The sequence below is a fragment of the Egretta garzetta genome, unplaced genomic scaffold (assembly GCF_000687185.1).
Source record: "Egretta garzetta isolate BGI_Z169 unplaced genomic scaffold, ASM68718v1 scaffold445, whole genome shotgun sequence".
NCBI lineage: Eukaryota > Metazoa > Chordata > Aves > Pelecaniformes > Ardeidae > Egretta > Egretta garzetta.
In genome coordinates, this window is record NW_009259855.1 from 899,145 (window position 1) to 924,124 (window position 24,980).

The following is a 24,980-nucleotide window of genomic DNA, read 5'->3' on the forward strand; positions in this document are numbered from 1 at the left end:
TCTATACCATGAATTAATACTGTACTCAGAACATTAATAAATACTTGAAAAGTCTGTAAATGACCTACACTGAACTCCTTTGTGAAAGTATTTACCTTATTTAAATGGATTTATTTTGGTGTCAAAAAATATTATACCATGAACTGCTGGATGCAACATTTCCGACAAATTCTGTGCACCTGGTATGGTCTTTGTCACTGCTGTAAGTAAGTCTGCCCGAGCTCAGGATTAAGGAGGAAGTAATGAAGAACCTGCAGAGCCAAGCTAGATTTGATCTTAAGATGCTCACTTTGCTCTCAGTAAAAGCAGCAGGTCTTGAAGCAACGCAGCGCTTCCCAGGAAGCTCCTGTGGCCTGGTGCTCAATGACCTGATGCTCAGATCCATGCCTCAGCCCAGGTTGAAATGTTGGATGCTTCAAGCTCCTCTGAGCACATCAGACTTCCTCACACACACACGTGCATGTGTGTGCGTGCATGTGTGCGTTACTCCCCATCGCCACGGAGGAAAACCAAGCAGCCATGCTAGGTGTGTGGTGCGGCAGTCCCTGACTGTGCCCTTTAGACATAGCCTTCATGGCAGACGTGGTTGCCGTTGATAAGGCTGAAGGTGGCCAGAGAATGGTTGGTGCTCTTGAGGGAGGTCATTCGTGTGGTGCTCCTGGCCATGCTCTGGGACCGGATGAGGAGGCGAGCTCTGCAGCAGAACAGCTGGTTGTTGAACTGTTTCCGAAAGCTCTTGCTGAGCAAGTAGAGAGCAAACGGGTTGACGCAAGAGTTAGTGAATGCCAGGATCCGAGCGCAGATGCTGGCAATGAAATGCAGCACTGAGGTGTCCACCTCGGAGTAGTGGTAGGACCGGTATAAATAGATGATGTGAGTGGGAAGCCAGCAGAAGGCAAAGAGGCACACAAAGACTAGTACAGTCCTGGCCAGGCGCTTACGGGATTCAATCTGGAAGAAGAAAGAGAAGGGCAGGTTAGCAGCTATTCCTAGCTCAGACCAGTAGCTAACTTCTTCCTGGTGCTGCAGCTTTGGGGCCAGAGCGACAGGCCAGAGCAGGGCAACCTGGACCTCAGATGAACACAGAGTCTCTCCTCAATCCCCTTCCCTTAAAACCAAATAATTCTGAAAATCTATTACTTAAGGAAGTAGTCTTTCTTTTCCTTTTTAGAGATAAAACTCCAATGGTTTGTCCCTTCATAAAATCCCAGCTCAGGCAACGGAAGTGTGGACATCTGCACTGGATATCTACACATAATATACAGGATCTTATGTAATTTATATATATTAACTTATTACTATTATTATTATAATTATTAATTATGGGGTAGGGGTTTGCGATTTTTCACAGTGCCCAGAGGCAGGTCCTTCTGCCCTGGGGCCATGTGGTATATGTACACAGAAGTGCTGCCTACAGCTCACGGCCCCTAGAGACCAAGTGCAGCTGTCACAGGCCGAAGGATCTGGAGAATCTGAGAGAGGAAATTCTGTCCTTAGAGAAACACGGAGGCAGCGGCGAGGTGGATGCTTCATCTGAAAGAGCTAGGGCCATGAGGAGAAGGCAGTAGCTGGTGAGTAGAGGAATGACCACCTCTCAGCATAATTTGAGCTTTGTCAGAGAAAGGTGCTTTACAATGTCAGCTAGCACACGGTATAACCTTCAGGCAGGGTTTTTTTGTTGTTTTACTGACATGTACAGATTTGGAGACAACCCAAAGGTATTGCTTAACCAAGGGCAGCTGAGGTAAACCGTACCTTGTCTTATGTCCCCCAGTGCTGCACACTAAGACAGCAACACCACTGGAAAATGTCTGCCTTCCTAATGAAGACAGCCGTGACAGAGGTTGCCCAAAAGGAGAGGACAGACAGAGTTGCCCAGAAAGACCTGCTGAAATACCCTGCTCCCTGAGAGAGGTTGCGCAGCCAGAAGTTTGCAGGCACACAAAGTGTAACACCGCCGACTTTTCAGGGCTTTGTAATATTCTCCTCTCTGGTAAGCCCTGCACCTCTTCCCGGGCACTCCTAGGGAGTTTGTTGCCACCCGCTCCCCGTATCTGAGTATGACGCGAATGGCCTGAAACTTCCCCTGGCCCTGCTGCCCTTGCTCCTGCCCTGCTGTGGCTGGGGCGCCCGGCCCGGCTCCCAGGACACTTCCCCATCCTCACTCCCCTTCCGAGCTGCACAGGTAAATGGAAACTGAGCAGCCCACACAGACTGATCTTTTCTCAGCACAGCCGCGAGCAGGGAGTAGGCAGGAGAGAACCAACAAGCCCATTTTGACTTTATTTTTTGCCCCTTTTACGGCACCAACTGAAAATCAGCCATTGAGCTTAGGAAGGATTGACATGTACCAGATGATAATGTCTCCAGAGAGCAGACTGAAAATTAAATCCTTTGAGAAAGGGCTATCTTTGGCTAAACCATATATTCTTTTTAAATGTATCCTTAATTTGATATAGGGCTATTGAGGCCACATCTGCACTATAAAGAAAGGAAGCAACGCAATAAAGAAATCGATACGAGTTATCTCAGATGGAGACCTATAGCTCCTGAATGCACTGCAGGATGGGAATGATGGACTGACAGTGCTAGACTGCAGCCTGGCCTTTTGCTTTCTTTAGAGTTCTCTCCCCAAAACCAAAGGGGGAAAGGGCTGCTTTTACTACTCACTTTATTGTCACTAATCAAAACAGTCATTGAATCAGCAGAAAAATGGCCTGCATGGGAGAAAGATTTACGCACATTCAGAAAGGGGAAAGGATAAGGATTTCAGGGTTGGTACATCATTTAATGGGCAGAAAACACAGCTTTCCAGCCCTGCTGTTTCACCGTAGCACCTGAAGGCTACATGAGATGATTGCGCTAGGTCAGCCCAAGGTGCAGAGGACAGCTCAGTGTAATTGTACGGACATCTGTTCAGCTGAAGAGAGGCTTGTGTCACTTCAGCTTAGGCTGAAGCACACCTCAGTTGAAAGGAAGAGAGGGAAGGTAAATAAGGTAAATATGTCAAGGTAAATAAGTTTTTTAGAAACAAGTTACCCTGCTGTTGCTTTCTTTCTCGGACAGCCTAAGGCTCAGATGCATTCACATTTTAAGCAGTGACCCAAAGTACCCAGTTGCTCATGTAGGATTCTGATTTTCCCCTGGAGATGACTCTTTTTCTTTCCAGTTTCTTACAACAGGAGCAGTCAAGAGGAAACAGTCTCCACTTGAAAGGCTGGAGTTAGCTTGGCCAAATCCTGGCTGAATTCCCTCACTTGGTTCAGGACTTGCACATTTTCAGCCCCACATTTTCAACCAGAACATGAAACTCACTTGAAATACATGGGTCCCAGCTGAGCCAGCTCAACCATGGGCTCTGCATGGGACAGTCTGGGGAGTTTTATAAATAAACCCCACTCACAAGTGACAGTAACAGAAGGAACTCTGTTTTCAAGGGTACAAAGAGAAGGTTAAAAGGCTCTGCATCATCCCAGAGCAGATGGCCTGCTTATACAAATCAAAGACTGTCTTAAAGTGAAACCTAAGGCTATCAGCCATTGGATCAGAAGAAGATTGACCAGTCTGGCTTATCAGAAGGCAAATAACAGGTGGACAGGTTATTCTGCCCAACACCACTCCCCTCCAGAGACCCTAGAAAAAGAGGCATTTTTAGAAGGACAACTATAATGACCAACGGGTTTAAGGGAACAAGGCAGGACTCTCATTTTCTCCTGAGATTCCACACTGCAAAGACTATACCATCCACAAGGCACGTAACGCCAGTGCCTCTGCAAGGACCCCACACTGTCCTGCCCTGTCCTCCTTCCTGGGGACCCTGTGCCCACCACTGCCCTCCTCTGGTCTTCACCCCTCCAGTCCCTCTCTAGACCATATGGGTTTCTCAACATGGCACAGCACCAGCAGACAGGAGCTGGAGTTGTGGGGAGCACAGGAGGCATCGCTGCTCTTGCGGAGCAGCCGTGCACCTCCCGCCCTGACCGACCGGTGCTCCTGGCTCTGGGGGGCCCTTGCAGAAGGGGCTTTCCCCCACTTCCACTCCCACTCCCCCATTGCTGTCTCCCGTTTGCTTTTCAGTCCTGAGGACAAAATGACAGATCCAGCATTTCCCTCTGTGTGAAGAGGGACACTGCTTCACGGAGCAAGGCTGTATCCAAGGTCCTCTCTCTGACAAAGCAACTTTGAGGAGTTTTGATTTTCTGCTGTGTCACTCCTCAGCTTCAGTGTCCAAACTTGGTCAATATCTTCCCAGGCTTTGGCATGGGTGTCCTGCTGTGTTTGCCATGGTAACCACCCTGCCAAAGCCTCTGAACTTAGAAACACAGAGAAGATGCTTTAACTGTTTAGCGCTGTGCCATGGCTTGTTTCAACCAGTTTAGTTCTTTTAGCCCACCAAATCTATTAAAATCTATTAAAATTAGCACAACAGATGCAGTCTGACCCAGTGTATATTTCCCTGAATACGGACTCTTTACTCCCAGATTCATGGGGAATGTGGATTTTTGAAGAAAGTCAAGTCTCTACCTGCTTCCTCACATGCACGTTTCCTTCCACGGGGATGTTGTAAGCACTCCGGATCAAATTCTTAGCAATGAAATAATAATATACTGAAATGACAGATAGGGGAATGACATAGAAGATCAGAAAGGATGCCATTGAGTGAATTTTGGGATGCAGCCCATCAGAATGCGGATAAGGAGCACAGCTGATGAAGGTTTTATTAGTCCCTTTGTCATGGAAAGGGTGCAGATCTGAAAACACTGCTTCAGGGATGGCAAGCAGCATGGATACAATCCAGATTATAGCAGCTCTCACACAAATCTTCATCAGTGCATGGGATGCTTGGATCTCCATTGGTCTTACTATAGCTTTATACCTAAAAAAAAAAAAAGAAAGAACTAATTTATTGGCCTCAACACTCAGGCATCATATTCTTGCTTGTCCCTTCTATTTAGAAAAAATCCCCCCCCCCCCCTTTACTCAAGACTGTGAATTTTTTTTCTGCTGTCTTAAATTTCAATGTTTTCAATAGATTTTCCATTTTAAAGCAGAGCCACCTGTCATGGGTCCATTCAGTTTCATGTGTATTGATTTTGAGTTCATTTAATTTGTATTAGACCCAGCAAAGCACAGTGCTGCCTGGCATTAATATATATGTGTCCAAATAGCATTAAGATAGGAAGTGCAATCATAGATGTCTCTCCAAAAGCATATGGCAGTTTACACCCCTTCACAGAACAGTGTTGAAGGAAACTGGATTGAGATTTGGCCACACATTTCGTCTTGAGCTGTGAGTACACTGGCCCCCCGCAAGCCAAATCTTATGTTTTCTCAAGATACAATGAGCATGTTGCCCATTTTAATTGCTGTTTGGTGGTGCAGCTGGCAATTAAGAGTTGTCCATAACTCAATGCACCCAGGCTAAGTAGCCAGAGCTGCTAACTGACTTTCTTGAAGAAAAAAATCTTATTGCTTGCTATGCTAGATATGTAGAAGACTTTTTTTGATTTGCAGTTCTGTCTTTCATGATTTCAGCCTTTCAAAAAATTGTACTTTAGAATCCAAGAAAATGAAAGAAGCAAACTTATTTGAACCTGATGTGTGTAATGAGAGGACCAGAAAACAGAAAAGCTTCATATCTGCTGTAGCCCTGCTTTGGCAGGAGCATACACTCCAAGTAAATCACAATTCATATATGCATATAAGGAAAACAGTAGAAGATAAAAAGATAATTAGGAAGGTTTCATAAGTTATTATTTAGGGTCATTATCATAACAATTACAATCTGTTGGATGTTTTTTTTCAGGATCTACCTCACACTGCTCACGGCCCATTTGGTCCTTTGGTCACTGTCAGCTCTCTGGGGAATGATGGGTGCCTAGGTCCTAAGCTGTCCCAGCCCACTTTTGGCATGGCAGGGTGCAACCCCAATTCCCATGTGGCTGCTCCAGAGTCCGTTTCTAATCTCCTACCAGGATCCCGGCTCTTTCAGCCAGCTAAATTTCCACTGGGATGGGAGCAGAGGTAGCCAGAATAACGCCCTGCCTGAGACCACGGAGCACGGAGCAGGGGCGATGCGCCTGGTGGCCCAAACCGGGGATGCTTCAGGTATGCAATTGATTCCCTACATACTGTAGCCTGTGTTATCCTAAAGTTCAGCATTTCAGAGAGGACTCTTCCCAGTCCTGAACTGTTTTAACTGGGTCATTGCCTTATTTGCAGGATAAGCACAGATTCAACTTCCAGATATAAGCCATACCCTGTTCAGCACACCTGCCTTTTCCTTCTATGTACATGTGTGTATATGTGTGTACATCTGTGTGTGTGTATTTTATATACATACACATATATTTATATGCATAGATTTTATACATAGGGATGTATATACATGTATATATAAGTATATACATACTTACATTTACATTTATTTATATTTATTTTCATAAAGACTGTATCTGGACCTCTCGTCATTTGCAGATCTTTCTTCATACAATCCCACAGGTGTCTTGTGTAGATGATGTTTCCTTTAATGGACTGCAAACACCTTGCTCATAAGCCTTCTGTTTAATCACTTATTCTCCAAGCTCTCCAGCTCCCCTTTATTCCTGCTATACAGCTGCAGCAGCCAGAGAGAGTATTTTTCAGGCTTGCTTAGCACCTCTTTAACTTGCACTCTGAAGCTGGGGATTAAGTGGTGTCACACTACAAAGCACAGTCTTCCAGTGCAAGATCCTCATCTCAGGTGAAGACAATCACAGCACTTAAAAATGATGTTGCCACTATTGCAGTAATAAAAGGGAAGAGCTAGACAGATTGCTAAAACAACGTCGCTGAAATAGCTCAATTTATAGTCTGATTCACCAGTTATAGATTATTGACAGAAACACTAGCTAACTGAACATCTTCAGTAAACCCTAGGGAAGATAAATGCAAAAGGAAATTAATTACATATCAAGGTATTAATAAATTTAGTTAATTCAAAGGTATTTCAGCAGGTGCTTATTGTATGTTTATCAACATGGCATTTTTGCATAATTATTTCAGGGATTTTCTTCCACAATATAGCCAGCTGAGAGAATATTTTCCAGTATTAATTTCCAGTAACATGAATGAATTAAAGAATACAGAGAGAGATTCTGTTTTATTTTTGTTAACTTTAATAGAGTAGGGAGAATCAGAAAATGAATCCATTTTAAGTTATTAGTGCATTTTAATTAGAGTTGACATTCCAAACAATATAATTTTGAAAGAACAGAACTAGAAATGGCTAGGAATGCTGGCAATGATTATGAGGCATTCAGTTTATTTTTTAAAGCCTGCTACAGCAGATATGAAAGAAGATCTGAGAGGCAGTTTGCTTGCAAGGGGCTCAGTGTAGACCCAAATCATGAGGCCGAAAGCGCAAAAAGATAAAACAGAAAAAACAAAGCTAGAAAATAGGTTTTGAAAATATAAGTTCTCAGATGTGGGAACACAGGTAGATGTTTTCTTAAGAACCTGGCAATTGAATCAAATTATTTTGCTGACTATCTGCATGACTTCTTTGATGGTGGGCTAACTTATATCAGAAATCTTCAGTAATCGCTGTTATCCTCTGAGTATTAGTGCTTATGTCATCAGTATCGTTCTGGTGGGAATCTCCATTTCCAGTCACCTTGCTGATGCGTTGATGGGTCTCTCCTCAGCTCACATCTCAGCAGCTCTACTCTCCCACGCCAGCTTGGGTCCTGGACAGCAGCTGAAGGGGCTGCTCTGTGTAAGGGTACAGGGGGGCACACATGGCCCATTGGACTCCCGGGCTGGGGCTTGGGCTGGGAGACCACTGGTAGATGCACCTGTGGTCAGTGCTCAGGGAGTGAAAAAGCTGCACCTCCTGGCTGGTTTCTGTATGGGGCGTGGAAACTCCTTCAGTCCTTTCCTTTCTACACCACTTTCCTGGTAAGGTCAACCCTGGATTTCATAATTTATTTGACATTTCTGAAGAACTTCAGCAAGGTAGATTGGATTTGAGCAGCAGCTGGTCCTGTTTTTCAGCATCTGTATTTCCAGCTTATTGGGTCAAGTATTATTTCAAGCTTTCTGTAGCTTTGTCATCTTCAACTTCTTTTTCAATGAGTTAGCCTGAGGCACATAACTTTCTCATATTTAACATTCAGCATTTGAATAATCCAATCTACTTTGAAAGGGATGTTTGTTGAATATGCTTATATACTTCAGTGGAGCCATGGACCGAGGTTGCCAGCCGAGTGAGCCCTCATGCAAAGGTCTTGCAACAGCGTTATTTTCAACCCATGCAATAACACGGGTTCTGAGAGAGTACATGTCACATCACATGCTCAGCTCATCTGCAGTAGATCCAGACACAGCCCTGGATTTATCACCTCTGGTTGGTCTCACATTCAGTCTCTAATTACTGTTTGATACCAATTTTTTTCACCTGAACTCCTTTCCAGACCCACTTTTAAAAAAACTTTTGAAAAAGATTAAAAACCAGAGGTATGATTCATGTCTTACAACAAAGGCCAAAACTTAAAAGGAAAAATATGCCTTCTGAAGATTCAGTTGGATAAAAAATGATATGGTCAAGAACTTGTGTCAACTCCAGTCTGTCTCCAGTTGTCAAGCGGCCCAGATGAAAATGACTGTATTGCTGATCTAATAGGAAATATGAAAGAGATGCTGACCTTTACTACTGCTCTGCCTTTGAACTTCTTTGTTCCCACTGCGCTTGTGAAGCAGCAACCTGCCTCGTGCACAGCAGCTACCAATGACCTTGTGACCAGGATGGATGCCAATGATCTCTCTGTCTCATGGTCTCATTCAAAGAAGCCCACACAAAGAAATGACGCATGGGGCTATCTTAAGTGCAAGTAATATAATAACAGTTCATGAGGCAGCATGAGGATTCACCCTGTAGGGCCATCCTCCTCTCCACCAGCCACGGTGGTTCTGGTGCCATCCTTCTTCTCCAGATTGGTCTCCAGGCCTCCCGGAGGAGCCTGTTGAGACGGTTGCTTCAGCCCAGAATGCTAGAATTCAATAACATATAATGCATGATCACTTCTTAACCTATTCCCCAACATTCATTTGGAGAGGCCCACAGAATGCGTGCCTCTCCATTGAATCCTGGAAAATGTCTTATACATGTCTCTTTGGATCTCTGTCCTGCTCATTGAATAATTGTTTCTCATAATCAAAACTACTGAAATAACCGTGAACAGCTAAAATATGACACACACAAGGTTTTTCTGTGGTAAATACTTTTCCCACTGAAGTAAAAATGACAGGGAAACTGGAAAACTGTATCATTATCCTTGTGTTAATAATAGTGTAACTGCCAACAGCACCACTTAATGTACTCTAAAACTTTGACTATGCAAACATTGGTTAACACCATACACTTAGCCCCAAAGCTGCAACTTCTCATACAAACACAGAAGCAGCTTTTTTCCTGTCACCTTCATCCACTTACTTGTGCCTGCTACAACAGCCACAAACATTAAATGAAAACAAGTAAAGCATGGGAGGAAAATCAGGTGTTTCCCTTGGATTTTAAATTTAGTTCCATATGTACCACTGGTTTTTGTTTTTTTTAGGGAGGTACATTTATGCTGTGTGGGGAAGCTGGTGCTGTAGGCAGCCTTAGCTCGCTTTCCTCCTTTATGATTGCTTGGTATTAAAGTCTTTTCCCCTTCCCTTATGTCAGCAATCAAAGCTGATGTAGATGGCCCATACAACAGCCCTCACCGTATATCTGGTAGGTATGGGGTGCGAAAAAAGAGACAGGCTTTCTTAAGCTGCAGTGTCTTTACAAGTGGGTCAGTAGATCTTAATTTCAGCCAAAATAATTTGTGTCCTCTGTAACAACTGCAGTTGCTGCCAGCAGCAAAGGGAAGGAAGCATCCCTCCCTCCCGGCAGCGAAGGCGGCTGGTGACACAGGTAGGTGGCTGTCAGAGATGTTCCTGGTGACTGAGTATGACAGCAAGAATTGTATAGCAGCTATGTGCTGGCCACTACATCCCTCTTATCCATTGAATTTGACTTAATGAGAGGCACTAAGTTGCTTTCAAAGCTCTTTCTCCCTTACTTTTTTCAGCAGTAGGAGTGTAGCAAGAGAAAATGGCTGAAGTAGGCTCTGCCACGGAGTACTGCCCTTTTTTAACACGGTCCTTCCAAGCATTCTTATCTTCTTGCAGCTGAACGTCACGCTTGCAAGAAATATACAAAGAGGAAAAAAAATCCTCCCTGTCCTTCCTACAGGGAAATGGGACACTGCCACTCCAAAATGAATTTGAAGGTGTATGTCAGAGTCAAGGAAAGTTTCCTCTAAATAGTATCATCCATTATTATGTATTACACTGGTTACATGAAAAGATCCTGGGCCCCACTCCTGAATTTATATAATGGTTTAAAAACGCAAGTGCATTAAAACCTGTTCAAACAAAATTTCAGAAGGCTTGCCCACCCTTGCTTCATTACCAGTCCCACTGTTTAGACTGCATCAGGGTGACGGCAAGATTTGCCATATTGCTGCTGTTTTTTCTCTGAAGTGAGAAATCCACTTACAGACTTTTGAATCTGTTTAAATGGAGATCTATTTTGAGATGTTGAGCTAATGTGAACCTGAAACTTAAATAAAAAAGCAGGGATTAGTTGGAATGGACCGATGTCTTACAAAAACAGTCATGTAAATTACTGTGAACTGAAAACGTGGAGTTCTTCCCAGCTCTAGAAAATGAGCTCCTGAAATTGCAACCACTTCCTATTTTAATGATGAAAGAACTGCCTCTCAGTCAACATGTCCCCATATGTCTTCTGTTCTCACCTGTAACCAAAAGAGGGAGAAAAGATGTGCAATTCACAGTTCCTCTGATCCCCAGTCATCTGTTCCCATTTATATGCTTAATGTGTGCGCATTGATTCATGGGTCTTGGCCCATCAAGAGACTGAATGACAATCTTCTCATTAAAATTTTGTAATTGTGTTCTACTAGTATCACATTATTGTTTTGCCCATGTAATATGAAGGACTTGCTCAATTACCGTGCAACAATCCTCAAGCAACAGAGAAAAAGTTGATGCTATGCAAAGACTGCATAAATGAAACATATGTAGGCTTGTTGAGTGGGAAGCTCCATTTGGAAAGTAAAGAAAAAGTCTTACTGAGAAGAAATTTATGAGAAATGCAATGCCCCAAACTTTCTTTGTTTCCGTCATGAATGTTATGAATATTTATAGCTCTGAAGACAAATAATTCAATAAATCCAAAAAAATGCTACATTGTCTAACCCATCAACACACTCTGACAGTCTATTCTGGATCTATTTGCTTTCCACATACTTAGTTAAGATTATCATTATTATTCATGATTCTTGGGTGAACATCTGCTATTAAAATCTTTAGTAAATTGCATATGGGCACAAAGACATCTCTGATGGGCTAGTCTTACGTACCTAGGCAGCTACTGCCTACTTTCTCTCTCTTTGTATTAATTAACATCTAAATGAAAAGGAAAAGGAGGCACTGATGAAAGTGGCATAGTTCTCATGTCATAGTGTCATAGTTCTCATAGAAGTCTCATGATCACTAGCCCTTGTGGGGAACTTCAACTTACCAGATGTCTGCTGGAAGTACAATACAGCAGAAGGGAAACAGTTAAGGAGGTTCCTGGAGTATGTGGAAGACAACTTCCTGACACAACTGGTGACTGAACCAATTAGGGAAGGTGCCCTGCTGGACCTGGGTTTTTTTGCGAACTGAGAAGGCCTTGTGGGTAATGTGATGGTTGGAGGACACCTGGGGTGCAGTGACCATGAAATGGTAGAATTCTCAGTTCTTGGAGAAGTAAGGAGGGGGGTCCGCAGAACTGCCACCTTGGACTTCCAGAGAGCAGACTTTGGACTGTTCAGAAGGTTGGTTGACAGAGTCCCTTTGGAGGCGGTCCTAAAGGGCAAAGGAGCCCAAGAAGGTTGGTCGCTCTTCAAGAAGGAAATCCTGGAGGTGCAAGAGCAGGCCATCTCCATGTGCCAAAAGATGAGCTGTAGGGGAAGAAAACCAGCCTGTCTGAACAGAGAGCTTTGGCTGGATCTCAGAAAAAAGAGGAAAGTCTGTGAACTTTGGAAGAAGGGGCCACACCATTTTTGGGCCCCTCACTACATGAAGGACATTGAGGCACTGGAGCGTGTCCAGAGAAGGGCAATGAAGCTGGTGAGGGGTCTGGAGCACAAGTCTTATGAGGAGCAGCTAAGGGAACTGCAGTTGTTTAGCCTGGAGAAGAGAAGGCTGAGAGGAGACCTTCTTGCCCTCTACAACTGCCTGAAAGGAGGGTGTAGTGAGGTGGGTGTTGGTCTCTTCTCCCACGTAACAAGCAATAGGACAAGAGGAAATGGCCTCAAGTTGTGCCAGGGCAGGTTTAGATTGGACATTAGGAAAATTTTTTTCAATGAAAGGGTTGTCAAGCATTGGAATGGGCTGCCCAGGGAAGTGGGGGAGTCCACATTCCTGGAGGTATTTAAAAGACAGGTAGATGAGGTGTTTAGAGACATGGTTTAGTGGCAGACAGGTATGGTTGGACTTGATGATCTTAAGGGTCTTTTCCAACCAAGTGATTCTATGATTCTGTGTTTTGAAGCATGTGTTCAAATTTCAATCTGTATGCCTGCCTACTCCTACATCATGATGGAAGCTGGATGAATGGGGATTTCAGTCCAGGAATGACTAAGGTCAAAATTGAGACAGAGTGTTTTAGAGACTGTCGAACTGCACTACACATTGGAAAAAGGAGAGCTTAAATAATAACCATTTGATAGTTACTGTGCTATTCCTAACCATAACCATCTAGAGCATAAAATATTTCAGAAATTAATTATCCATATGGAAAACAATGGATGTAAAGATTACTGCAGGAAATAGTGGGAGCACCATGGATGATGCTTTCCTTACTAGAAAGACCCCCTTTACACCCAGGGTATTTATTCCCTGTAGGTGATCTTGAGCCAAGTCCCTGAATGAAACCCCAATCCCAAACCAAAGATTTCAGTGAGGCCATCCTCACAGTTTGTCACAGTCCTTGCAATTGGATGTAAGACCGCCTGTACGAAGGAGGATGGGGACCCATTCATTTAAAAACATCCTTTGACTTCAAAACCAGTGAGTTCCCCCATGCAGTCAATCCCCCAGTGCCTCAGCACCAGCTAATCACTGTGCACCTTTCCAGGTGCTCAGTGCCCAGTACAGGCAGAGGGATGTGCCCGTGCTCACGCTGCATGGTGCCCCATCAAGTCCTGGGGGAGCAGCTTGTTGGTGCTGGGGTTGCAATGTGGTGTGTGTCCGGAGCTGAGCTGGGAGGGAAGGTGCTGGCACCCAAGCTGCAGGGTGTGGGAAGGAGCAAGCCCTGGTCATGCCTTCCATTCAAGGCTTTGCTCTCTCAGCCCAAGTCACCAGGGATGTCAATGGTGCAGGACCAGGGGCTCAGCATGCCTGAGGACTGAACTCTTACCAGGGACACGAAAGCTGGGGCTTCAGATGCAGACCCCTCATCTCACTACAGAATCAGCTTAATTTCTCCTGAAAACACCACCTTTGGTGCCTAAAACCAGCATCACTGGATAACCTAAACATGTGGCATAATTGCTGGATATCTCACAGAGCCAGTTATAGAAATTCATTGAAGTTTCTAAAAATGGCAGTTTCTCAACACAAAAAGTCCTGCCTGTGATGTGCAATAAATCAATATTGTACCTTGTTCCGACAGAGAAAGAAGAGTTCATCATTGACCTAAAAATTAGCAGTTCCTTAAGCTATAGCAGCCGTGGTGTGCTTATCTTAATTTGGTGGAAAGAGAACAAATATATAGAGACATATTTACATATATGTATATGTAATTCACATATAATTACATATTTGTAAATGGAACTTCAGACAAGCAGGTTTCCTAAAGATAAAAGCAGCTGCCAGGTCGACTGACTGGGAACATAAATGTAAATGGGGCATGCTAACGATACATTAGTATCTGACCCCCAGCCTCCTCCTTTGTATCCCCTACCTTGCCCTGAAAAAACTGCAGGGCAAAAAGGTCCCTTGAATAAGAGAAAATGAGGAGTCATGCTAAAAGCTCAAAGAATTAATTAATAAAACCAATACACAACAGGTGGGAAAAAAAGCAAGTGAATGACAGCAAATATCAGAGTTTAAAAATGCTGGTGACTGATAAGGGAAGCTGGAGGAGCCAACAAAGTATCAAAGGTCGCTGTGTAACAGAGAAATGTGCGTTTTTAAATACAACAGGAACAAAAAAATCAGTAAGTCAGGCATACACATAAAGATAAGAATGATGATGAGCCAAGGTGAAATGCAATGACTAGATACTTGTCCTTAAGAGCAAACGTGGAGGAGGGATCTACACCATGTGTGCAGTGCTATAGATGTAGCAGAAATCCCATCAACTGTATTAAAGAAGATGTGAGCCAACACCTGCTAACACAAAACACTTTCACACCAGCAGGCCTGAGTAATTCACACCTAGGAATATTAAAGGAACTAGCTGGGGAACAACCGGTGTTAAGTTTTTTACAAATCTTGAAAATGTGGAGAAATTCCCCAGAAGTGGTTCCAAAGTTGTGAAGTTCAGAAAGCTGGAAGGTGTGACCGAAAAAACTGCAAGTATTTGGGCTGCCCAAGGCCAGTTGTAGATAAAATACTGGAGAGGTTAATCCTCCTAACAGATGATGTCTGTTTTGGTCAATGGCAGTTTTAGTATTTTTTTTTATTTTGTCGCAACACTGTAGGTGATGTAAAAAGGGTGTGGGCCATGCTGGCGTACACGGGAGGTGCAGCCTGCATGAACACATGTGCATGGGTGACCGTGCATGTAGATAGGCGCATGCATGTGCCAGGGCATGTGTGGTCCTCCCTCCCCTATCCACAGCCATGCAATCCCAACCCCTCTCCCATGGGACAAGGGTTAAAATTAGCAGTCCTGGCCTGGGAGATGGAGTCGTGCTAGATGGGGACCCTAAGCCCCATGGCTTCCCCAGCAGTTCCTCAAACTCACTGCTGAAAAACGTAGCAGTGTGTGGAGCCATTTCTAGCCTGGGTCCTGGGAACCTGCTCTAGCTGCAGTGCTATTTATTGCATACACCAGCTGCCTTGGCAGGCTATAAAACCTTTGCTGGGAACGTTTGCAGGTGACACAGTGGCTGATCAGGCTGTAAAAATATTGTAGAGTCATTGGGATAAATGGCCATAGTCTAGAAGAAGCCATTTTAACTCAGCCAGGTGTAAAATATTATATCTAGGACCCAAGCGAGGAGATTATGCCAAAAAATTGGGGATCTTTCAAGGAAAGAGGAGACCAAGATAAGATCTTAGAGTGTCTGTTCTGCACTTAACAAAATGAGATCTCCTGTGCCATTCTCACTGTGTCATGGCTTTAGTGTAATCAGTATGTAGTGTTATAAGAGACCATGACCTCTATATGAACTTCCAGCTGCATGTTGGGGCTGAACAGTCTACTGCTGTCCTTGACTGCTGTTATCATAGAATCGCAGAACGGTTTGGGTTGGAGGGGACCTTTAAAGACCATCTAGTCCAAACCCCCTGCCATAGGCAGGGACATCTTTCACTAGGTCAGGTTTCTCAGAGCCCTGTGCAACCTGACCCTGAAGATTCCAATGATGGGGAATCCATAACACCTCTGGGCAACCTGTTCCAGTGTCTCACCACCCTCATTGTAAAAAATATCTTCCTTATGTCCAACATAAACCATCCCTCTTTCAATGTAAAACTGTTGCCCCCTGTCCTGTCACTACAGGCCTTGGTAAAAAATCTCTCTCCGTCTTCATTATAAGCCCCTTCAAGTATTGAAAGGCCACAATTAGTTAGATTATTATACACAGTTAGATTTATTATGCAGTGCTTAGAGGTCGGATGAATTTCAATGTGAAATATGGCATAATTTCTAAGCAGTGAGGGTAACGGAATGCCAGAGACACAAGGGGGACAGGGTGATATGTGCACCTTTAGTCTGAAGACTCAGAAAGCTGCCAGGTGTCACTGGAAACTTCTGGTTTAATCCAAATGCTGTGAGATATTCAGCAGCCTCCGTGCAGGTGTGGGGGGACAAGAAGAGCTGCTGAACTGGGTGGCTAGTGCAGTTGGTGCTAGCCTAATATCTGCATCTCTGGCTCTCCCAGGTCATTAGACCATCCATGACTAAATCTCATGCTTCAGGGCTGTCTGCAGGTGTGAAGAAACAGTTTTTCCTCTCAGGGTGCTGTTTTCTGTTCCACCTTCCCACAGAGCTGCAGAGACTGGCCGTAGCCAGAGGGCAGGCAAGGACAGGATGGGCAGAACTCTGGCAACACTTCCCCCTTTGATGTTCCACAGCCGTCTGCACTCTGGTTAAACTGTTCACCAGCTTGGCATCAGGAGGGGAGTTTCCTAAAAGGGACTCCAGCTTCCTGCCTTTCTCTACACCATAGCACTTGGCTTGCTGCCTTCTGGTGCCTCACCACTGCAAGGGGCCCAGGCATCATCCTTGGTTTCTGCCCCAAGACACAGGCTGGTCTTCTGGGCACTGAAATCCCCTGCTCCACCTTAGGTCATATGCAGCAGGAGGGGTGGGTGCAAACTGAAGAGCCTGCTATGGGCAGGAGCTCGGACAGGATCCCATGGCCCCTGCTATCTTACGTGGTATGGGGTGAGGTGGGCATGTGGGTGCAGAACTGGGGACAGACAAGGCGAGGGGACTCAGCAGGGCTAGCGCTGGAGCCTCTTTTCAAAAATAAAAGGAAAACAGGTTATTGCATGGGCTGTCTGTGAGCAAAGCACCTACTGGACATTTCACCGCACGTACAGGACAGGCTGTGCCTGCTTCTCCTTTTTTAGCTCAAATCCCTTTTCGGCCAGGCTGTTGTCCAGATCTGAATGTACTAACACCTGAGTCGATGGGTCCACTGCAGTGATGTGGATGTCCCAGCCCACCACGTTCAGTCCGACACACAGCCAGCAAATTCTCTGCGGTCAGTTGCTCTCCTTATTAACGGTGTGTACAGCACCTCGTACCATGAGACCATGACAACTGATTGAGGTTTTTAGGTTTTACTGAAATGTAAACAATAGGTAATCCAACTTTTCTTCCTTTTGATTGCTTAAATATTGACAGTTTCCAGCACATTAGCACTGACTCTAACCTTGGATTTGCACACCGGTCCCACTGATATAAATGGGAGCTCTAATGTTCCTGGCTATAGACGTGCATCTATTGTGTTTTGGCCATCTGCTCCCAGCTAATCAAGGTATTCAGAAAGTTTGTGCTGTTTGATCTGTTTCTCTTGGTGCAGATGGATGCAGGGGCTGAGGAAATGAGAGCTAAAACCAAGGATGTTGTGAGGTTTATATTATACTGACACAGTGGCCAGCAACACAGGATCTAAGACCTGATCGAAGATCAGCTGAAAGAGATTGGTGTTTCTTGCCGCACGTACCCTGTGCCATCAGCACAGGAAGAGCAGTGGCAGGGGCACCGTGCCAGAGGCAGGGGTCGAGGAGGGGCTGCCCAGTGCTTCTGTGGGAGGGAAGGGAGGCCTCACTACAGGAAAGATGTTGTGTTGCTGGAACATGTCCAGAGAAGGGCAAGAAAGCTGGTGAGGGGTCTGGAGCACAAGTCTGATGAGGAGCGGCTGAGGGAACTGGGGTTGTTCAGCCTGGAGAAGAGGAGGTTGAGGGGAGACCTTATCGCCCTCTACAGCTGCCTGACAGGAGGCTGTAGCAAGGTGGGGGTTGGTCTCTTCTCCCAGGTAATGGGTGATAGGACAAGAGGAAATGGTCTCAAGTCACTTGAGGGCAGGTTTAGATTGGATATTAGGAAAAATTTCTTCACCGAAAGGGTTGTTAAGCATTGGAACGGGCTGCCCAGGGAAGTGGTTGAGTCCCCATCCCTGTAGGTATTTAAAAGATGGGTAGATGTGATGCTTAGGGACATGGTTTAGTGGTGGACTTGTCAGTGCTAGGTTAATGATTGGACTTGATGATCCTAAAGGTCTTTTCCAACCTAAATGAGTCTATGATTCTGTGATTCTATTCTATGGTTCTAAGGCTTTGGGCTGGGGTCTGAAGCCTCTCAGGTTTTCTTTCCTGGCTTGGAAGGACCAGTGTTTGAGCTGACTTCACAGCAGTGGATCCGAAATGTACATGTGGGGGTATCATGTTGCCAACTCTCATCGACCAGATTAGAGGCTGTCTTGGTAGTACAGAGAGCGTTTTTCTCCTCCACCCTCTCAAAATGTTCCTGAGGCTGCACAGTAAATTACAGCACAAGTAAATTGCCCCAAAATAGTACCTTACTGACCAGAAGAGATTTCATGAATGCTGTGACTAGACTGCCCAGAATAAATTTATAGCCACTATGGACCTGTCACTTTACAACTGATGGCATTAAAAAAAAAGTGTCATGCCATAAATCAACTCAATGGGAATCCGATCTGGCTTTCCATAGCTTTATTTTAGAGTGGCACACTTCCCTTAATCCTCTTATGGAGACATAATCCAATGACTATAAAACAAAGCAAATGAACTGACATGTAGATATTACTCCTCCTCTGGTATTGTATGCAGTATTAATAGTAGGCACTGGAGACCTCCAAATCACAGAAGAGCTGAGTCCACTAAACAAAGATTTTTGCATATTTAAAGGAATCTTTCTAGAAATTCTGGATTTGTTTCTTTCCTTCCACCACTGTTTTGGGGGGGGCAGAAAAGGTTGTTTGAATTTTTTTATTTCTTAGATAAACAAACTGTTATATGATTTCAGAGGAACATCTAAAGTTGTGTTTGTAACTCATTCTAAGGGACCCAGGGCAGCTAGAAGCACTGCAGCATCCCTGCATCCATCCCTGCATCCAAGCACCGAGGTCAACATTTCCAAAGCTAACATCCTCACTTCAGGTCTCCCACACGACTGCAATCCCTGCCATCTGCAGCTGGTCTTACCAAGGTAAGCCAGCTAACCTCACACATAACGTCACCCCATGTGTCTCACCACACCATCACTCTCTTCCACCACAGGCCAGCAGGCAGCTCCGGCTGGCAGGCATTGCTGCAGTTTTCCAGTGCTAAAATCCAGGTAATCCAAAGTGCTTGAAGTAAAGATCCTGCTTGTAAACTCTAATTACGCTTTACCCTTGCTCTGCTGTGTGCTTGTGAAAACACCATTACCTCAGGAAGGTTTCACTGCATGAGCACCAGGGCATTTTGATTTTTTACAATGTCAGCAAAATGGTGGGGAAATATGATCAGTGCTTGACAGCTTGGGTAATTCAAATGCAAATGTATAAACCCTGTCAGTCACGGGAGAAACAGTCAATGAAATAAAAATATCTCCCATGACAAGGCCAATTAAATGGGCGGATATTCCTCTTACTGTGCAAAGATTTTCCTTAATTTGCTGTCACTTGCCTTGGTTTTTCTGCCTGGGCCAGAGGCCCATGTGCGACTGCTCTCACAGGCGCCTCTATACCCCTTCCCCTCGCACCGAGGAGGAGGAGGGCAGACAAACCCAAGCTCCCTCTTTGCTGGGATGAGCTGAAGAAATCTGCTGCCTCTGCAGAGCAGAGCAGCAGGGCAGACAGATGTCCTTCCCCCGCCAGCCTCATTTACAGTCCTTCTAAAGCACACAAACATGCATACACACCCATCGACTGCTTGTTTCCTTGCTCTTGTATACTCAGCACCGGCACCTTATCGCTCATGGAGGGAGGCTGTAAGCACACCACAGGCCTTAACCCTCTCCTGGCTGCTCTGCAAAATTGCCGAGCTTGCAGGACAACAGGTCTCACAGGCAGCTCCCGCGGCTCCTGCAAACGCAACTACTCCTGCAAACAGAGTAGTCCTATGGAAAATCCATTTCTAATATCGTTAACTCTTTTTTTGCCCTTTCTCACACACTGTCTCAAATAATTTAGCTTTAGCCTGATGGGATCTCATGATTGTACTAGAGCCAACCTAAGCACTTGGGGATCCTTTGGCTATGTCCTACCTAACCAAACCTGTGCAGGCATGCTCGTCTGCATCCCTGCGCACGCCAAGCACCTTGCAGGCTGGGAGATTCCCACTGCAGGAAAAGCTGAGATCAGCAGTTTGTCCCCCTGTTTCTCCTTGAGAAAAGTTTGCAAGTGTGCAGTCAATCCTCTGGACAACCACTAGGTCTTGGTGGGTCAAACCACTGAGAAGCTGTAGGTGACTGTAGGCACTTAGCTGAGCATCTGCAGTCACCAGGAGATGGTAGATCCGGTATTATTAACCTTGCCTAACACATGGGAAAGTGGAAATGGAAAGAATGAGTGTACTTCAGGAAGGTACACCCTTGCGCCCATGATGTGGGCTGTGCAAAAATCTGTTAAAAACAGGCCCCTCGTCTTCAAAAGTTGATCCAAAGCAACCAAGGAGCAGCTGAGGTCACTTGGTTTGTTCAGCTTGGAGAAGAGAAGGCTGAGGGGTGACCCCATCGCAGTCTTCACCTTTCTCAAGGGGGCAGCAGAGGGGAAGGTGCTGATCTCCTCTCTGGTGACCAGTGACAGGACACAAGGAAATGGAATGAAGCTGTGTCAAGGGAAGGTCAGACTGGATATTAGGAAGAGGTTCTTCACTGAGAGGGTGGTTGGTCATTGGAACAGGCTCCCCAAGGAAGTGGTCACAGCACCAAGCCTGTCAGAGTGCAAGGAGCACCTGGACGATGCTCTGAGCCATATGGCTTAGTTTTAGGTAGTCCTGTGAGGAGCAGGGAGTTGGACTCAAAGATCCCTATCAGCCCCTTCCAACTTGAGATATTCTATGATTCTACAAGATGATTTGTACCATTATTGTAGCATGCAGCATATGTGTTCCACCACTCTCTCACGTACTGTATCTGCCTATCACATCTACCCACTGCCTTTTATCTCATGTTTTGATGGCCACGTCTTTGGAAACTACCCTGTTGTATCACACTCCAATGCTTTTCTTTACACAGCAGACTTCTGATCCCAGAGATGCCAGGTCTCTCTAGGCATCACCACAATACCTTCAGTAACACCAGCAGCTGTTCCCACTTGCTTTTGTGAATGAAAGGACACTGGAATGGTGAGGGGTTTATTATTTTTTGCAGAAAAGAAATTATAGACAAAAGGTCTCTTGTGCACTGACAAGCGTCCCTTTCCTTGGAGACAGTGCCATGTGATGCTCTTCACAACAGATGGTTTAAGAGGTTTTTTCTCTCCCATGGTCCATGGCTTTGAATCATGAGAACAGGGACATTCACATGCCTCATGAGCATCTCAGGTAGGGTTCACATCACTGAACATGAGCAAATATGGGCATCTAATCTGTCCTAAATCGCAAGGCTTCCTCTACACCCAAGGAGGGAGGGAGGTATCCCTGACAGGGTGATTTATCCTGTCTCCTCTGGATGCATCTCTCTCCATGGACTAAGGGGCATCTTGCTGGCTATCCTGGAGTAGCTCCTCACCTCAGACAGCAAAAGCCAAGTGAGAGGCGCTGTGCCTGAGCATCATTACCTGCTGGACTCCTGAGTCCTCGTGTTACCCTGCTCTCACCACCGTGCCCTGTTTTCTGCAGGTGTTTCCCTGCAGGGCTGAGCTGCCGTGCACCCTTCATGCAACGCCACGTCTGACCTCAGAAATGATTGTCTGTGAAACCATCCCAGGTGCCAGGCTCAGCATCCCCCTGCCCGAGGGGCCACAGCAGGGTGTTGGGCTGCCAGTCCCTTCACAGACCCAGGCAGGTGTCACCATGCTGGTCACAGTCCACTCTCATCATGGAAGTTTTCCCTGCATGTTTTAAGTTGAATTTCCTAATGATCCTGACAGGATTAAGAAGAGCTCCTAGAGTTCAGGTTGACAGCTTTAAGAAAATAAAGATAGACTAACAGGCTGTGAGCTGACAAAATACAGACCATATTATTTTGTAATAAAATTATCCCAGCACTGTTGTTAATATACCAAAACAGAAATTTCAGTAAACATAACAGATAAGGCCCATTTGTGGTTCAATGCACATCTTTTAAGCTTCATAGATCTAATAAAGGTAAAAGTTTTGTTATTATCCCCTTCTGCAGTGGACAACAGGTGCATTAACAGAGGGTAAAAGGAACCCTTAGAAATGGGAACATAGAGTCTTCTCCCACAGGCATGCCTGTCTCCTTTATAGCCGAGCAGCCTTGCCTTGAGAAGTGTGGTAACATTTGATTACCAGTGCGGCTCGGTGGTTAACCAGATCCCGACAAAGCTGAGGTTGAGAATTTAAAGTCACCAAACCCCAAGCTTGCCACAGCTGCTGTTTTCTGTTCTGTTCACTCACCGGGCAAAAAACACTATTGACGTGCTGCTCAGTAAAAGCATTTGCAATGTTTACTTTATGTGGCACGTGATCAGATAGCAACAAATCTCTGAGATAATCTTCTTTATGATGCACTTTTCTTTTCCTGACACTCATTACAACAGCTTACATTACAGCTTTGGAAAGATGAGCTTCCTGGAGACATACTTATTATTTTCCTAACATTTTCTTCAGAGCAGGCACAGGGGGGTCCAGTCACCACATGAAATTCAGGAGTGAAAGTGTAGGTGGTCCTTTACTAGACGATTTGTGCACTTTTCCTATTTTCCCAGCTCTTTTAGAGCAAATTGCTTGAAGAATTTTGTCTTCCACATAGGTCTGTTTGTCATCTGCTATTGGGGCAGGCAGTGCTATTTTTATACATATGCCAACATGGAGGAGTTAATAAACATATTGAGCATTCTGTCCTGAAAAACTAGAGTCATCTGCTCTCATTGAGACCACATACTGTATACTGAAATAGGTGTATGAACCACCTTGAAAGTGGAACAAAACTAATCTGATGTTTTAAAGTAGGAAGTTAAGAGGAGAGACACAGAGTTGCATGCAAGGGACTACCTGAAGCAAGCCTAGTTTCACTTCTTTGTGACCAAGAAATACAATCCCCAGGTCTTTTTTGAGCAAAACAAAACTGAAATAATTTTTCTCGTTGGAAATCTTAGTACTTCTGTGAGATTTTGTAACTTTAGCATGGTGACAATATATTCCTTAACCTCTTTCCGAAGCATCCAAATTAGAACCAAAATATCCTGGCTTCTCTGACATACATAGGAGTTTCTATAAAAGCCAACAGTCTGAAAAAAGTTTCCAGAAAGGTAGGCTTCATCCTTCCAAATAATATTAAAAATAAAATGTCTTTTGAATTCAAATCTGAATGCTCTGATGCAGTTTTCCAAAGCCGCACAGAAATCTAAAATAGAGCTGGCTAATTAGAAGCATATAATTTGTTAAAGTCAAACTTGTTTTCACATATTCTAAAGTAGCATAGCTATTACATGTTATTTTACCAAACTTTATTGGAAGATAAATTTTCCAAACTTTGGTTGGGTAAGGGGCAAACGGTTTAATCGAGGGAAATACACTGGCTGTAGTGAACTAGATGTCTGGCTTCAGCCATTCTCATTTGAATATTTGGAACATATTTCATGAAATATTGCCGCACATATAATTAGCCTGAAGGAAGAAAGCCACTAGAAAGAATTGATTCTAACTGCACTTTAAATTGCTGCTCCAGTGCCTTCACACTTCATGAAATACAGATCAATTCTCTTTTTGGAAACCATGAACATGCTATCTTTTAACAGGGATTCATTAATGGGTTTTTTCTCTCTCTGGTCTTTAGCTTGATCTGCTCTTGTTTTTCTTTTAATTAAGCTAGACTATTAGCTAAACTACACATCCATTTAGTTTAGCCTAGAAAAAGTATCCTGTGTATCCAGCCTGCATTCCTCCTCAAGTTGTGTGCTCATAACCACCGGAAATTAACTGCAGTGGTTCTTTTTCCCCCATTAGGTTAGAAACATACTTGTTACCTGAAAATATGCGTTCATAATCATGCATTTTACGGAGTTGTAATTAGGCGGACTTCTTTTCAAGGCTTACAGCAGCCGGCTTACCTGTCAGCTGAGAGAGCAGTGAGAGTAAACACTGACACCCCTACAGACGTGAGCTGTATGAAGGGGATGAGTTTGCATCCAGTTCTGCCGAACAGCCACTCATCAGCAAGGTACCTGCTGGCATCCACGGGCACGCAAGTCACTAAAAGCAGCAGGTCCCCCAGAGCCAAACTGGAGATGAACAAATTAGGGATATTTCTCATGGATTTCACAGTGCAGAATATCTTAATCAAAGTGATATTGCCAATAAGGCCTATCAAAATGATGATCCCGTAGATGGTGGGGATGGCGTAGAGGAACGCTGGGTAGAACCAGTCGTCGCCGAGGAGGGAGAGGTTTGCACTCTGGTTGACAGAGACGTTGTAGAGAATGAAGTTTTCTGTTTCTAGGTCTAGCAGAAGGCACTCTCCAGATGCCATCGTCCTGCTTAGCTCTTCTCAGAAGAGAGCTTTCTTCTTTGAAAATCCTCAAAGAAATTTCTTCCTTTAATTTTGCTGCTGCTTGCTGGCTTTAAACAGTCAGAATAGTTTAAAAGTCACATGGCTTCGTGACACATCTTGACAATAAACAAAACAAAAAGCAACTGCAGCTTGCTCAAGAGTACTCTTTCCATAAGGTGAAAGGAGAACATCTTTTAGCACAGACTGAATCCTGAAACTTGCTTTTTCCTCATTGACTTTGTCTTGCTGTTAGGTACTCCTGGCCTCCGGAAGGCCATTTATCAAATTCAAAGACCAGTAAGCAGGAGGCATTTTCAAAATCGAGGCTCATTAAATTCCCAGCTTCAGGTCTGCTGAGCAGAACCGAGCCTGAAACAAGGGAATTACAAAAAGCAAGAACTTTTGGGAGTCGCCGGCACGCTGCATCGCCAATCTCTCCCGGCTTTCAGCACCTGCGCTCGCCGGCGGGATTTAAAGTGAGGAAAAAGCAGGGCTCGGAGGGCGGCTGGGATCCTATAGGCAGGATCTGCGG

The 24,980-nt window shown here is 44.7% G+C and overlaps 1 protein-coding gene across 1 annotated transcript; it reads right to left on the reverse strand.

Moving 5' to 3' along the window:
* Positions 1-558: 558 nt before the first annotated feature.
* On the reverse strand, positions 559-24,427 carry GRPR (gastrin releasing peptide receptor). Its single transcript, XM_009639958.1, has 3 exons — positions 24,009-24,427; positions 4,525-4,876; positions 559-951 (listed from the first exon to the last, which is right to left on the reverse strand). The coding sequence occupies exons 1-3, from the start codon at positions 24,425-24,427 to the stop codon at positions 559-561; spliced, it is 1,164 nt and encodes a 387-aa protein (XP_009638253.1).
* Positions 24,428-24,980: the final 553 nt, after the last annotated feature.

What these genes read in the sequence shown, in the direction of transcription:
- GRPR (XM_009639958.1), bottom strand. Translation starts at nt 24,427, where the DNA reads ATGGCATCTGGAGAGTGCCTTCTGCTAGACCTAGAAACAGAAAACTTC. An exon ending in ACTGCTCTCTCAGCTGACAG is followed by an intron (nt 4,877 to 24,008) that starts GTAAGCCGGCTG and finishes TTTTTTTTTTAG; the next exon opens with GTATAAAGCTATAGTAAGAC. An exon ending in ACGTGCATGTGAGGAAGCAG is followed by an intron (nt 952 to 4,524) that starts GTAGAGACTTGA and finishes TTCTTCTTCCAG; the next exon opens with ATTGAATCCCGTAAGCGCCT.